The following is a 15,763-nucleotide window of genomic DNA, read 5'->3' on the forward strand; positions in this document are numbered from 1 at the left end:
TAACATTAATCCAACTATACAAGATGGGATTATCAGGAACGTCACCTTTCTATATATTCAACATCTCGACCATATCTTAATGGGATCAATTTGTCATATTTGTAGTTTAGCACTCGGATCAAACATGAGGCCGTCACTCGATACGGTTAATCAGCTTTGTGTTATTGAAACAGTAGATTCCGGGGAGACGAACAGGTAGAAGGGGAAGCTGCAATGCGAACTGATAAACGATGAAAACAACCCACCACCATCTGGTTGTTTCGACTTCGCACCACGAAACCCATCTCGGTCATTTTCCATGCGATCGCGTGAACGAACCAACGATTTTTTCCTGTGGAGGATCGTTAACCTAATTGGGCGTATCTTATTGCTTCCAACTGTTTTCCAGTACGGAAACAGAGATATTCGTGCATCGAGAAACAGGAAATGAACGTTCGTTACGAAGTTTATGTTAAATCTTAATAATCATCACCGGCGCCGCTATAATTTCTCGGTGGATTATCTGAATACCAAATTTAAGAGAGAAGATTTATGTTGCTCAATTACGATTAATATCTGTATAGTTATGTATTTGCGATTCGGGGAAATGACACGCAATTCATGTTCTAGAAAATTTGTTTTATTCCGGAATTCATTTTAGTTTGTTATACTTGTGTATATTCTGATATTATTTTATTTGTTTAAATGCGTCCCGAAACAAGGATTATTAACCAACTCTTTGACGTTGCAATAATGTTTATCAAGAGATTATCAAGTATGCAAGCGGCAGATATGTTTGATTTGTGATAAATCTGATCTTACATGTTATGTCTTCTTTATAAGAGACGTGTATTTATTATTGATATTATACTATATAAAAAAAAGTTTCCCGCGAGCTTAAAAGGAAATTCAGTTATCTATTACAAATAAGTTCCTTATTTCTTTATTATCTTTCGTGTTTTTCTTAATTAATTGGAAAGAAAACAAATGATAATGCAGAATAGAAAATGAGTATTTCTAGTACGTGTAATCAATTTGACGAGAGTTATCTGTAAATGGAAAAAAATTAATACCTTATTCCATTTATAATGAAAGAAGGACAATCGTTCAAGAAATATTTATAGCATATCAAATGGTCATTCCACGTATTTCATTTAATTTTAAAACAAATAAAATCGTTATCTCTAAAATGATATTTCTGGAAACACTTCATAATAATTTGTTTGATCCAGAAATATATCCCGCAACTATTTTCATAAACAAAATGATATTTACTCTAGGTAAAAGATTTGTAATCTTTCTTCGCGAAACTTCAATTTAATTAATTTAATTATAATCAAATTAAGTGATAGGTCCAAAAACATTTTTTATGAAACTAGTACAATCGAAAAAAGATTCGATATATTCAAATTAGAAACGTTATAACTTTTCGCATATCTAATTAATATTACGACGCCAATATTCCCAAATTTATTTTAAATTACTTCGGTGTTTTAAATATTCTATCAGAAAATGATATATCCGCTATACTAAACATACAGGAATAGAACGACCTGCTTTCAAGATAAGACAAGATTAAGGATAGGTAATTTAATACGTCTATTTCTAAAAATATTCGTATAAATAAAATTCGTCATTCCTTCAATTATGTTACGAAATCTATATAAGAAGTTCGAGGTATTTCAATTATTAGCATCTGTGCTCGAATCGATATCATCGATAATGCAAAGATATGTCGCCATTTTGGTCTTGCAAACGATGCTAGCCCCTTATTCCAATTTGCAATTTATGCATTCTAACATCTGCTTGCTGCAACGCATGTGCATCGGCGATAGATACACGATCGATTATATTAGACTGAACGATTAAACGTAAAAATATTCCATTCAGGAATATCAAACGTATAGAGAAATTTGTTGGAAACCAGTATTTAACAAAATATACGTAAAAGAAATTAATAAAGCTTGTTTGAATCTCCATGTAAATGTTTTTTTTTCTTTTTTTATTAACGAGAGGAAAAGAATATTGAATGCAACTCACAAACAATAACTTGACAAACTAGGGTAATACAACAGCTTCACAAAAGAGCAACAATTCTGCTAATCCATTAAGCATTGAATAGAAAAATAATCCATAAAAGTTGCGTAAACGTACTTTTGTTTCTAAAAAAAATCATAGTGTTATAAATATTTCAATCTCTTCAAACTTTATAAATATTAACCAAACCTCCTTCATCGCTACAATATTAAAAAAAAAAAAAAAAAAGGAAACAGAATTCAGTAATTCAAATGGACTGAAAAGAAATTGCAAATGAAATGTTGTGTCTGCGTTCTTTACGTCCTTAATAGGTTAACAACAATTTTACAAAACGTTATCGTTGCACCAGTTTGCATATACGAAATACATAAGCCTTCTTTCGCTTCGGTTTTCCCAGGAAGCCGTCTTTCGAAAGCCATGCGGAAGGTTCAAATCATCGGTGGCCAACCGACAGCTCTTGTCCACCTGCGCGGCAACGCGGTCGGCTGGCCTATTCTATATTAAACAGTATGGTAATACTCGGTCGGCGCGAAAAATGAGTAACAAGGATATACCGAGTCTGGCTTGTTATTATGCAATAACTTACCAACCGGTTCCCGTGAGCTATCCCCTTCGTAATGTCCCGTGTCTTCTACGGAGTTGCTCCAGACAACGAACGAGGGAGCGAAAAGAAGAAAAAAGAAAAGAGGCGGAGGAAAGCATGGTCTAAACGTGCTTCACGGACCAAGCAACGTCTCTATCGGGACGCCAAAGCGCTGAATATGCATGCCGAACGTACATGCATTGAACACGCTAGATTGTATTCTCGCGTGTATATGTGTGTGTATGTAGAGACACGAGTGATAGTGCAGTAATGTGATTGCACTGTAAGCGGAGGTGAACGTGGAGTTTTTGGTGAATCGTAATGTGACATTGCTTATTATCTATGATTATCTATGGAATAGAAACTTTTGATTTTGCTAAAGTTGTGTGATGTATTCTTAAATTTGGAGTAATTCTTTGTATTATTTGTACAATAAATACGGTGTTCTTTCGATTGAGGAAGCATGAATACATCTTTGATGAAAATATATAGAAAATTTCTGATTTTAGGTTTAGTCCTCATTTTTAATTACTACTAATTTATTGTTAAAATGTTAAGGGAACGTTTCTAACGATATTTAATTGCGATATTTAATGTATATTATTGTAACGACAAAAGCAAGGAATCATGAAACACCAGAAAGCTCAAATCCAATGTACACTTTTGATGAGACTTTCTGCATGAATTTTGGAAATAAACATAAACATGTCTTATGTATACAGGGTGGTTGGTAACTGCTGGTTCAAGCGGAAAGGGGGTGATTCTACGCGAAAAAAGAAGTCGAAAATATAGAATGAAAATTTTTACATTCTGTATACAGAAAGAATCGTTTGATTTTAATATATACTCATTACCTAACTTTATTGTTTCAGATAACAATAGATTTGTTCGCGATGTAAATTTAGCTCATCATCATCATAGGTATTTAACATTTCCTTCTGAATATTTTCTCTATCTGGAGCTAGATTGTGTTTGCAGCCAAGTCTTTAGAATCATCCTGTATACAAGACTCATCCAGCTTATCTCCAAGATGTAAAGAAGCATCTTTCTTAGCAGGAATTCCGTTTTTTCTCTACCGTTCTTAAGCTTGTGTACCTTTTATTTAAGAATAAAAAAGCTTCAGATACATAAGCTGCTATGCAAAGATTATCGAGCAAAGTAGTTCGGAATAAGATAAGGTTTGTATAAACTTTATTGCATTTGAAAATTAAATGCATAATGTAATATTTATTAAAACATACAAAATTAGAAAACAATCGAAACGTGTAAAAGTAGAATCGTACTACGTTGTTTGGAAAATATAAGATACACTATAACGTGCGTGAACGTAAAGATTACAACGAAATGACGATGTACTACATACAAGGTAACAGCGAAGTAATGTTGAAAATTTGTTCACCAATACTAAAGAAAGAATACTTTATTACGCTATTCAAAAGTCATTAACGATGATAAGGCTATCTGTGGTTGTTCACTTCACACGCAGAATATTTAATTGTTCTTATCGCATACTGAATGCGCTCGCAAGTTAATAGCAATGAATAGTTCGATGTATATTTGACAGAAGTAAGATTTAACAATTTTGTAATGGTTTTGTTTGCAACGGAATGACTCGATCCTTGCTGAATGATGGTTGATCTGCATCTGATCTTAGTCTCGCTCCCTCCCTTCCACGCGCCCTTGATACGCCTTTTTCTGGTATGGGTGGAAAGCTGCCTGAACTTACGAGAGATATTCGGCTTTTCGTATCAATTTACATCGTCGGCAACTTGTATCAACTTACATCTGTTTTCCAATTACCTTAAATTTATCTCTTCAGGAAATCCTCAATTTATAACACGTCTCAAGCTATTTGAGTGCGAAATAAACTAGAATTCTAAAAAGTGTACTGTTTATTGCTCCTTTTCCTTAAAAGGATTAAGAATCCTACCCAAAAATAGCCTCTTTTACGATCGTGCTATAAGTGTTACCAACGAACATCCCACGTAATTCTTTCGAGTATTCCAAATGGAGCAAGGTAATAAATATTTGTTGTGATCATTTAACTCGCACAGTTTCGCGTATTCTTTAACATATTACTGACGATAATATTAATATTAATATGACGTTTCTCCCAATCGGTAATAGGATACGCTGCATCAACATTAATACAGAAATGCTCATTTGTAATAATTGCGATTGTACAAGATAATTTTTATTAAAGGTTAGTTAATAAATAAGCAGGTGACGCGATAAATTACTAAATAATATATTATCACGAAATCAATGCAAACAGTTATGTAGAAGAAAGGAGCATAGAACATCATTTAATTTTAATGTGGCAAATGAGACATTTACAGAAAGCAGTGAGAACTTACTTTATAGAAACTATTTCCCAAAAAGAATCTGTGCAAAATCAAGAACGAACAAAAAATTACCGAAGATTCATCTTATCGTTCAAATTAAAGAACTTACAGGTGTTATTTTTAAAATCAACCATTATCTCCAAATAGAAATGTTTCTTTAAAATGAAAATGAACGCGTTTCATAATCAACAGCTGTTCGATATTCATCTCATCTCACCAGAGACACGCTTGTCTTTTCCAATTCCTTTTGAAAACGTTCGAATGATTATCAAAGCTGATCGAACATTTTTAAATAAAAATCTGTTTTCTGCTTACAAAGCAACTTCCTTAGAATTGGACGAGACTAGAGGAATCTTTAGTCTTTTAACGACTCAAACTCTTCTTCGCTTGCGTTTATGAGGGCGAAGGGCAACAACGCCATTAACGTGACGTCCGGTGCACATTCACGAAATTTCGATAAGGTCGGATCGTGCATAAATTCTAGCCATAGAAATATATTTCGTATGACGAATGCACGAATGCCGATCTCTCTCAGCCAGTTTTCCTTATCAATGCACGCAACTGAGCAGCTCAACAATCTGAAACAATCTGATCGCGGGCGGAATACTTTAAATATGTCGTGCTTCTACGTGATTCGACTGCGAAAAAATAAGAAGAAAATGAAGGCAAAAATCCAGTTATTTTTCTTCGCGCCGCGTCGACACTGTATTCTCGATTGATCGTTCTTTGCTTGAGTAAGGTCCTGTTACTGAATATTTACTTTTCGAGGAAGTGTGTATATAGGGTGTCTTATGAAAAAGAACTACGCCAAGCGTAACTTTTCCGCTCAAAAAAACTTAAAAAAGACAAAACAGAAATATATTTTCTATTGTAAAAAGAATCTTTTTAAAGCCGTAGTTAAATTTTGCAACAGTTAGAAAATTACTAACGGTGCTATAAAAGAATATACTATGTGTAAAATATTAACAAAATATTATGTTATACTGATTTATCGAGTAATTTGGTTTTCTTGCTAAATCTTAGAAAATTGCAGATATAACGCAAATTTGATCAAAAATTAACACTTACATGTCAAATCAACGCGTAGTTAATAGATAATAATTAACAATTGGTTTTCTTTTTTAAAATATGAAAGTTTGTTTGAAAGAACTAATTGTTCCCTTTTAGAAAGAAAAATCATTTTCAATTGAAAATTCCCAATATAAGGTTTCCCCAATAAAGCAAGAATAGTTTTCTAATGGTGGAAATATTTTTTCTACGTACAACTAAACGCTAAACATAATGGGATAAATTGAACATCTTATTGCTTATGGATGATTAAATCGATAATTTAATCGAATATTTAAAGAAAACGATCTTTTTTCTATTTGAAATTCCAAGATACATATGCATTAAAATTCACAAATGTGTTGAAAATTTAAATGGCGATATTGTATTTTGTATTAAAACTGATCCAATAACATGCAGTAAATTCAATTAAATTTAAATTACACGATAAAAGCACTTTTCCGGTTTCCGTTAAAATATCCGAATAAGAGAGAATTCTGAACAACTTTGGCATCTTTAATACGCCCCTCGTGCCGCACAACATTGGATTCATTTCCTGCTTTAAAATCCACTTAATAAAAAATTATCTGTGAATAGAAAATATCAACAGTCGTATAGCTGAATTTTCTCATTATAAAGGCAAGCATTGCTAATGGAATTTGTAAGTAACCCGAAAATATGATAGGAAATTGAAACAGGTTTAAAGAGGATAGATATCTTTTTGGAAGAAATCAAGACATTATTATTATAATAAGACTAGACAAAAGTATATTTCATATTGTAAGTGTAAAATATCTCATTAACTATTTAAGGACAACCTTTAAAATTTGAATCGACTTGTAAAAAGAGTTGAGCATTGCAAATATAACAACGTATAAAAGAGGAATACAATACAAATAAAAAATACAATAGAATGAAAAACCTTGATTTTAAAAACATAGATTCCAATCACATAAAATGCACTGTGTTGTAGTAACGAAATTTGGTTTCCCAAAATTTTCGATCAACTAATATTTAACATTCAATCTATGGATGGCTAAAATACAATACTAGTACCAAAGAAGTCATGATAAAAGAAAACATCTTTATCCGCATATTTTACAAACAATTATTTAAAACCTAAAAAATACATTGTTGTCGATGTATAAAATTTCCATGAAAAATTACTGGAATTGGTATCTCTTGCGCTAAAAGACACTACAAACACCCAAGAAGTATATAAATATACAAACTCCTTGAGCCTTGAATTATCTATATACCACTCTCTGGATGCAGATAAAATCTAATCAAAAATCCACTCCGAAATCTCTTCAATTACCCGTAGGTCGTGGAAGGCAGGAAGGAAGGAAGGACTGGGCACGGACTACCAACAAACGAGGATCGGGGCCGCTTGTAATTGCAAGCCGTAACACAGCCCGATACACCGTGTTATCTCTAATAACAGAACTGTCATGCATCAAAGTTCTCCTTGGCTGGTGCACGCGATTCGGATCTTCGAGCCGTCTAGACGAGCAAAGGTCGAGAGGAGAGGCGTAACTTCGTCAGGAATAAAATCTCTCGACAGTGTCAGCTTGGTTCGAAAACATGTTCGCGCGCATAGTGATTCGAACAGCCTGTGCAGATAGAGCCCGTGGAGAAATCTGGACCGTGGAACCGGTAATTTTCAGGGTGGCAAGGATAATTGAACGATTAAGCGAACTCGGGGCTCGGCCTTTCAGTAGAGCAATCCTTGCGCGACGTCAATGGACGACGACAAGGACGATAACGACGACGACTGAGTAGATAGAAACGAAAGAGATGGCCGAATCGAGGTAGAAGGCGTAGGGGCAATTAAAAAGTTTGATTACCTTGCGACGAGTGATGTTGAACTCTCGGTTGCAGCTCTTGCATTGGGTGACCAGTCGATCGTTCGCCCAGGTCGCTGCACCCTCTTGCTGCTGCTGGTTCTGCTGCTGGTGAGCGTTGTCAGCGGCCTCGCGTAATTCCACGGCCGCCAATTTCGCCGTGCTCAATTGTCCCCCAAGTTCCTCCAGAGTCCGTTCCTGTTCGGTGCAGATCTCCTTCAACGCGTAATGTTCCTCCTGCAGCGCCAGGTATTTCTGCAACACATGGCCTGGAATTACGCCTCGACACCTTGAAACTTTGTCCCAGACGTTCCATTCGTTTCCCTATCCCCGTGTTATCGGTTGTTACAGGGCCGATTGCGGAGTCGAGTTGCGTCGACTATTAGTGAGAAGATTCGATTGCGCGAGAGCCGAAGAAGTTTCGGAAGATTGATGAAGGGAAGGAGAAGGGAGATGGAGGAGAGAGAAGGAAGCGGTTGCTTGAAAAATCGATCGGCGAAGGCAAAGTGTTTTGAGGTTGAAGGAAGGCGTGCGAGGTATTGTGGTAGGGAACGAATAGGTGATTGAAACTGTGGGGTTTGGGTTGGGAGATTGTGGAAGTATTTTGTTCTGGAAAGGATACCGAGATGGGTAACCAAACTGTGAGAATTGTAGGTATTTTCTTTTTTAAGATATTTTCCTTTTATTTCATACGAGACATTGAGATGATAAACAAATTGTTTTGTGGTCAAAAAAAAAAATTAGGTGCAATCAGATCTTTTTCTAGCGAATTATGTTTGCTGTTGATGTTCTATATTGTAAAAAATGAAGAAGTGTAGTAAATACAGTACTAAATAAAGTACTAAATTCAGAACTTCCAAAATTTCTATTTAATACAATTAATATTTTGAAGCAGAAAATTACATAACGCGAATTGATTTTCTGCCAAAATGGTATAAAACAAGGCCGCATTTTCCACATTAATTTTAAATTAAAAATGGAGCAATATAAAGTAATTCGTTATAAAATACTATATCTTATTATATTACGTTCGTATAGCTTCTCTTAAATAGTAGGTGTATTCTATTACTAGTCTATTAAAGGAGAAAATATCTATTATAGAGAGAAAAGAAACAGATAAGAAAGTCGTTTTGCTACACTTGGGAATTTAGCAGCGTTATTGCATTTACTCCGTAAAAGCTTTCAGTAAACCATTAAACATTAAAGAAAAATGTTGTTTTTAACAATATCAAACCAATTATTACAGTATCCTTTCGTACGACATCACAATGATATTTCACAATGAAACAAAAGAAAAATTAACAATGCCATCGGATGGTCGATAATGACTAGAACTATATTGCAGAAAATTATTTGCATTTTCAAATATAACCAAGATAGCATCTCAAGTTTGATCATCCAGTTTGGAAGCTGGTGGTATGCGCGAATATGGCGAAGTTGAGGCCGATATGCAACGTACCTCGGACACCCGCCTCAACTGATCGATCTCCTGATGTAATTGAGAGATCTTCTCCGCGCTAGAGATCGATGCTTCCTGTAAGGAGGTTCTCCATTCGCGTTCGAGTCGCAATTCCCTCTCGACCCCGTTCGCCCTCGCTTCTCTCTCGGCAGCTTCAGCTCCCAAAATCCTCACCCTCTCTACTGCATCTGATTTCACGTCGTCCATTTCCTTGCACCTGATTAAGTCAAATCACTGGTACTCAAAGAATCGAACACAATACTATACGACAAACGCGGCAATTTTCTACGTACGACGGCTGAAGTTGTAATGGGAATAATCGTATGCAAAATTTCGATAATTTTTGCAGTATTTAAAAAAATAGTAATCGTGGAGATAATTGGCATTTAAGCGAGAAATGACGTTGAATTTGATTCAGTTGAAATTAGTAAAGATAATTAAGATTAAGATAAGATTCTTTTTTTTTAAGTCTAATACTAGAATGTAATTAGGCCATTTCATAAATAACGGAATTTGTCATAATAGAAAGAAATATAATTTATAAAAAGAGAAATTAGATAAAAAAAACTGGAAAATTATCGTAGAAAATGAGAAAAAATACACCACTACATAATTTTTTATTTTTATTTAGTTTATGAAAAAAAAACACGTTATTTATGAAATGATCTAATACATTATATGGAAATAATGAATCAACCATGATATTATAATTAAAATTGAAATGTGAATGAGCTAACAAATTTTCTTGATTCCTCAGAAGTTATTACGCTCGTAATTTCAGTCTTACGATTTATCTGAAAGTACACGTATTTAAGACACTGTCTTGCGATCATTTAATAAAGATACAATGTAAGTAACCTAATTAAATTGCAGCGAAGTAACATTCGAACAAAATAACGACGAAACTTCGTCAGAATTTTCCGTTGTTATTTCAAGAGATTATTTTGAGAGACGAATAAATTATTATAATAACCGATATAGCCGTCCATTTAAACAAAATTCGTTCGAGAAACCGACGTACGCAGTTTCGTTGGCCGAGTTTACAGAAACACTAAGCTCCTCGACGAAAGGAAGTTACAAAAGCAAGGATCTGTAACTTAGTTGGAGTTCTCATTGAAACTTTCGCCATGATTATTCATGACCGAATACCGTTATCCAGCCGAAGAAACAGGCAGGTTGTTTTTTTAAAGACTTTATATTATAATCCCCGAGCGAATTCAGCAAAATGTCGGATCTCCATACTCATCTATTTTTCCTCGAGTTCGTAATCCAATCTTTAACGGTGCAAAAGCTCAACTTACCTTCCGCTTCAATATAAATTCATCATTTCCACGCAAAATTATAATTAATCATGACGTAGAGAAATTACAAGAAATTTAAATAACGGAACGAAAAAGAACTCGAAAGCTATGCATAACTTTCCTTTTTTTATTATTATTATTATGAAGGCTATACTACAGAAATTATTCGAACGAAAAGTCTCATCTTACGTCTAAACGATGATGATCTGAGGGTAATTAAATGCAAACTATCTTCTGTCATGAATTTATTTCCGCTGCATTGATATACAAGCACACAAGTGTCTGGGTGCATTATAAAGACCATTGCTCGATTGCTTATACATAATTATATTTATATAAAGATATTATATATATATGTATGGCACGTTTGTTTCGTGAGTCTTTCGATAAACGTGAACGACACAAACGGTGTGTATATGCGTGTCTGTGAGTGTAGGTGTATTTATATATATATAACGACGAAGAATATATACGATCGTAAGAAACAATTTGATCGATATAAAAGCAAACAGAAAAAGTAAGTGGAATAAAGAAAAGAAAAAACGACGATAAAAATGATCGCAAGTCAGTTCCTGAAATACTGAGGTATCATTTATAATTTATAATTCTAATTGACCAGATACCATCAATCTAATATAATAATTGACGAGCAATTAACAAGAAAAAAGAGTGTACTTCTCACGCACGAGCAAGGCAATAGATTTAAAAGGGCAACACATTTACATGTTATTGCCCTGATTAGCAATCGATATTAATTCAGCGATTCGTTTACTCAACTCGAGGTATAAATCTACCAATTAGTACGGGAAACATGAATTTGTCGCTATAACATTAATATTTATATTATATTATATATGTATAGACCTAATAATCTTAGATCGAGTAGCCGTTAAATGAAGGTTTGCCAACATCTCCATTAACGATAAATCGAATCTGTATCTATAATGTTTGCCTCGGCTAATCTACCCTAAGTCAGATCGCGTACGCGACGCCTAAGTAAAAAATAAATCACCTCTAACTACAGCCGTCGAGGGTATATCATTTCTCGATATCGTCATACGATAATCGCCGAGAGCCACGAGCTATAGAAAAATCTTTTATCACAACGACTAGGTTTGTAAATGCTAAAATGTTTAACGATAGTAAAGATAATATTAGTAATATTTTGCCGTTCCTTTATACAGCGTCCTTTTACGAGGGTACGCGAGGAACGCGTGACTGAGTGAAATCGAAGTGTCAAGATTTTGTAAAATTAAAAGCGTAGATGATTGAAAAAAGAATTTGGTATTCGAAATTCTTCATCTTGTCATCAAAGTTTGTACTACGATAGAGAATCTTACTTTAAATTTCAATTAGGATTAAAATTTAATCGACAGACAATACTTTACATTCTCTTATAAATTATAATTGAACAATTTTCGTGATATTAAAATTTGATTTTGTAAAACTTCAAAGTAATTTTAAATAAAATAATTTTAAATAAAAATTGTCTTATACTTAGATCACATCGAATTCTTGAAGTATTATATAACTGTACTAAATATTAGATTATATTACATTGCAAATTAATAAAATTCTATTAAAATCAGAATTTTTGTAATGCCAAAGTCTTTTTATATTAGTCGCGCGATGATTCGAAGCCCCGCGGACGTTGACAACAAAATCTTACAGTAATAGCTTCAAGCTGCGAGTTCACGTGTACCTATGTTCGGAAAGCTAGATAAAGTATATATATGATAGAATGTTAGTATTAGCTTCGATAAAATATTGATCGCGTCGAAATGTAATCTAAAACCCGATGGATCAGTCGCGCTTACAAAGTAATTAACACTAATGAAAGACAAATAAACATACTTTTCATCCATTTTCTGGATGGTTTCAGTCATCGATAGCGTCTTAGCCTCCAATTTAGTGATCAGTTCTGTTTTATGCTTAAGCGAGCCTTCGCACTCCTGAAATAAACCCTATTTCAGTGAAAGATGGAAAGAACCGTTTCATTTGTTTCTCGATTAAAGGAAGAGCCCTGAAATAGCACGTAATCCTTAGAAGTAAAATGTACATTGTGTAATTTATAGCTGCAAGCTCATCCTGTACCAATGTAGATGATGTAATATGTATATGATAAATGTAAAACAGTTTTTTAAAAGATTCAGACGTCGTAATCGTTAATGTATGGTGAAATTAATGGAAAATCGTGCAACATGAGTTTTTAATCCCATTAAACATAGGTTGAATAAAAGATTTTTTTCGTCGAGTTTCGAATGGAATATTAATCATTTGTCAATTGATATTACCTTCCATTGCATTAATCGGGAATCCGTGAAAATGTTCGATAAATATAAATGAATCTACTTTCTCTGTTAACAGAATCTACTGATAAATTATTTAATAGAGAAAAATTGCTATCAATTTGACAGGATAATTAATATTCGTTAAAATACAATGTTTCCACGATGAATTGAAATTAAATATCCGAGACACTCTACAAAAAGTGGATAATAATTATAATCAAAATCTGATGAACAATAAAACGCATTTCGATTGAATGTGATGAAGATATGAAAAACATGTGTATAATAATGTTATTGTCGTCGATAGTTCTGTGGACAAAATAGCAATTTTATTGAAATAGCGTAACTATGCCGTAACAAAGCACAGTTACATTTATAAAGTGTCTCGATTGAAACACACCACGACAGGTGTTGCATTTAAAAGCTTATTGATGCATGGATTGCTGGATAATTAAATATCGAATATTTCATTCTCGTTCATATTCTACGCATTTTGGATATATAAAGTCCTGTCCTGTGAAAGATCTAAGTGATATAGCTTGTTTAGCGTTAAATGTATAATAATAGTGCTTCTGAATAATCCAACAACATTTTTCGCGATTAAATTCTATTCATTAACAACCATTATATCCACAAATGTATCATAACAGTTATACTTTTAGGCTCCGGTTACAGTTACACGATATACAGTCAATGTCTACTAACTTAAATAATGTATAAGCTCCTCTGTTTCAACTTATTTCAGAATAATACAGATTTTCTACGTAGGGGATTTATTAATATATTAACTAGGGCATCCTTCAGTTAGAAACTTTCATAATTAAAAAATGACAAATTAATAAAGACAAATCAGTTTCAGCTATATCGATTTTAATCCTTGTAAATATAATTATGATGTAATTTATTTTTAACAGAACCGATAAGAAAGAAAGAAAGACAGGTGGTCTCTAAATAAAGAAATTATTATGTACAGGAGATTAGCAACCAGTTAATGAGTTAAAGAATTTATTGAAACTAAAAATTGAAACAGAGAGATAATTTAAGTACCTAAGAAAATCTATTGTCAAATACAAAAAATGAAATAAAAATCACATTTCATAAATTATGTACAGAATTGTCAATTAACAAATGTTGAAATACACTAGTACTTCTATATACATCGACATTCTTTAAAATGTCATTGGACATTTCAGGAACACGTTCGTATAAAGGATTTGCCGTCATTTATACGCCCTTGATTAGTCGAAATATTAAACGGAGTATGAAGATGCATAGTATAAAAACCATTCTCTAGAAACAGTGTTCTTTTATGCAGTCGATTGTTCCTCCGCCTCCATAGAAACCTCACCGTTCGATTTACTCTGTTCTGGGGTATCAGGCTTTGCCATTTCCTTTTCGTTAGCGCCATTTTGTTGCTCGTTACCCCTTGTTTGTCCGTTATTATTAGGAGAATATGGTTGCTTAGTGAGGGATTGCTGCTGAGCATTAGTGGATTGTTGGTGATTGTTAGTTTGCTGGTTGTTAGTCGGTTTTTGATGATTGTTAGCTGATTGTTGCTGATTATTAGGAGGGTGCTGATAATCAATCGCGGATACATTGTCTGCAGACGAGTAACATCGTGGTGAAGTGGGACTGGTCTTATTAAGAATCGATTTCGAGATACTGCTCGGCGTGGTTGGACTACGAATATTTTCCCCGTCCTTTTTCATGTGGTTGCACTTCTCAAGATTATTCAGGATCTTGCCGATTTGATTCGTCTTCGCATGAAGCCGGCTCACCATTTCTCCTTTCTGCGTTAGTTCGTGCTCACATTCCTATAATGGAAATAGTCCCAGAAACAAGAAATTTCGAAAGCTACCCAACATCCCCAGCATGGCAAAAGGGAATTAGAAACTGTCTGAGTGGAATCAAATTTCGCTAAAAATCTGAAAAGCTGTTGGGATTAAAGCAGAAACGAAAAGGAAGAGAAATGCGATGAAAAAACACATAGATTAGAAAACATGTAGGAAGAAATCATAATCGCGACGAGGATCTGCCTCGTGCTTAAACGTCGAAAAAATTTGTCATAATTGTAAATTTACTGATTAAACGTTTCGCTATAAATGTAGAAAAAGACATTGTAATGTTAAAACGAATAGTTCGAGAGAGTAAAATGGTTTTGATTTTACTCATATGAAGCATCCTGCGTCGCGATTAGCGCGTAACAAGAAATACAATTGATCACCTGTAGCTTTTTATACATTTCCAAGTTAATTAACTTGATCTCGTCGAGCTGTCGTCGTAACGATATGATCGTATCTTGTTTCTCGTGAATATCTTTCTCCAACAACTTCATAGCCACTTCCATTTCTGACTTCATACTAATCTGTTCACAAAAAATTACTCAGTCATTTTCTTAATTTCAACTTCCACAATATTCATTTTTCAATATTTAACATGTTGAAGCTATTAAAATTCAACTGGAAGAAAGAATATAAATAAGAAGAATCCACCTGTAATTCTAATTCCTTTTCTACATCCTGCCGTAATTTCTTTTCAGCATCTAGCCTACTTCTCAACTCCTCGATCTCTGTCGTCGTTTCAGTAATTTTGATTGGTGGTTTCCCATTCTGAAACCAGAGAAACTTCTCTTTGACGAAGGATGAACCGATAGAAAGAATGTTAGACATCAAAATCTCCGTACCTCGTTCGTGTCTTTGATTTCGATTCCCAACTCTTTTTTCAATTGTCTATTCTCCTCGTGAAGCGACAGAATGTTATTTTTAGCGATAGACAGGTCCTCCTTCATAAGAGCGTTTGTCGTTGTTAAGGATTCCACTTTGGCTTGTAGGTTTGTTACAGTTGCGCTGAAATCGATGTACAGTACAACGTCTAAAC

At 34.0% G+C, this 15,763-nt stretch overlaps 1 protein-coding gene across 6 annotated transcripts in view; it reads right to left on the reverse strand.

Annotated features, from left to right (window-relative positions):
• LOC100740643 (protein RUFY3) overlaps nucleotides 1-15,763 on the reverse strand; it is a 30,524-nt gene that overhangs the window by 9,285 nt on the left and 5,476 nt on the right. For 4 of the 6 annotated variants that reach the window (XM_024364556.2, XM_012395011.2, XM_012395013.3 and 1 more), the window contains 6 exons: nucleotides 15,570-15,732; nucleotides 15,379-15,495; nucleotides 15,111-15,251; nucleotides 12,450-12,547; nucleotides 9,295-9,511; nucleotides 7,839-8,090 (listed from right to left, as the gene is read on the reverse strand). In XM_024364556.2, coding sequence (XP_024220324.1) covers nucleotides 7,839-8,090; nucleotides 9,295-9,511; nucleotides 12,450-12,547; nucleotides 15,111-15,251; nucleotides 15,379-15,495; nucleotides 15,570-15,732 — 988 coding nt within the window. Of the gene's footprint in view, nucleotides 1-5,225; nucleotides 5,533-7,838; nucleotides 8,091-9,294; nucleotides 9,512-12,449; nucleotides 14,701-15,110; nucleotides 15,252-15,378; nucleotides 15,496-15,569; nucleotides 15,733-15,763 lie in introns of those variants that run through there. The other 2 variants (XM_033318620.1, XM_033318621.1) reach the window with 2 other exon arrangements.

This window comes from Bombus impatiens, unplaced genomic scaffold (genome assembly GCF_000188095.3).
Source record: "Bombus impatiens unplaced genomic scaffold, BIMP_2.2 scf_0102, whole genome shotgun sequence".
NCBI lineage: Eukaryota > Metazoa > Arthropoda > Insecta > Hymenoptera > Apidae > Bombus > Bombus impatiens.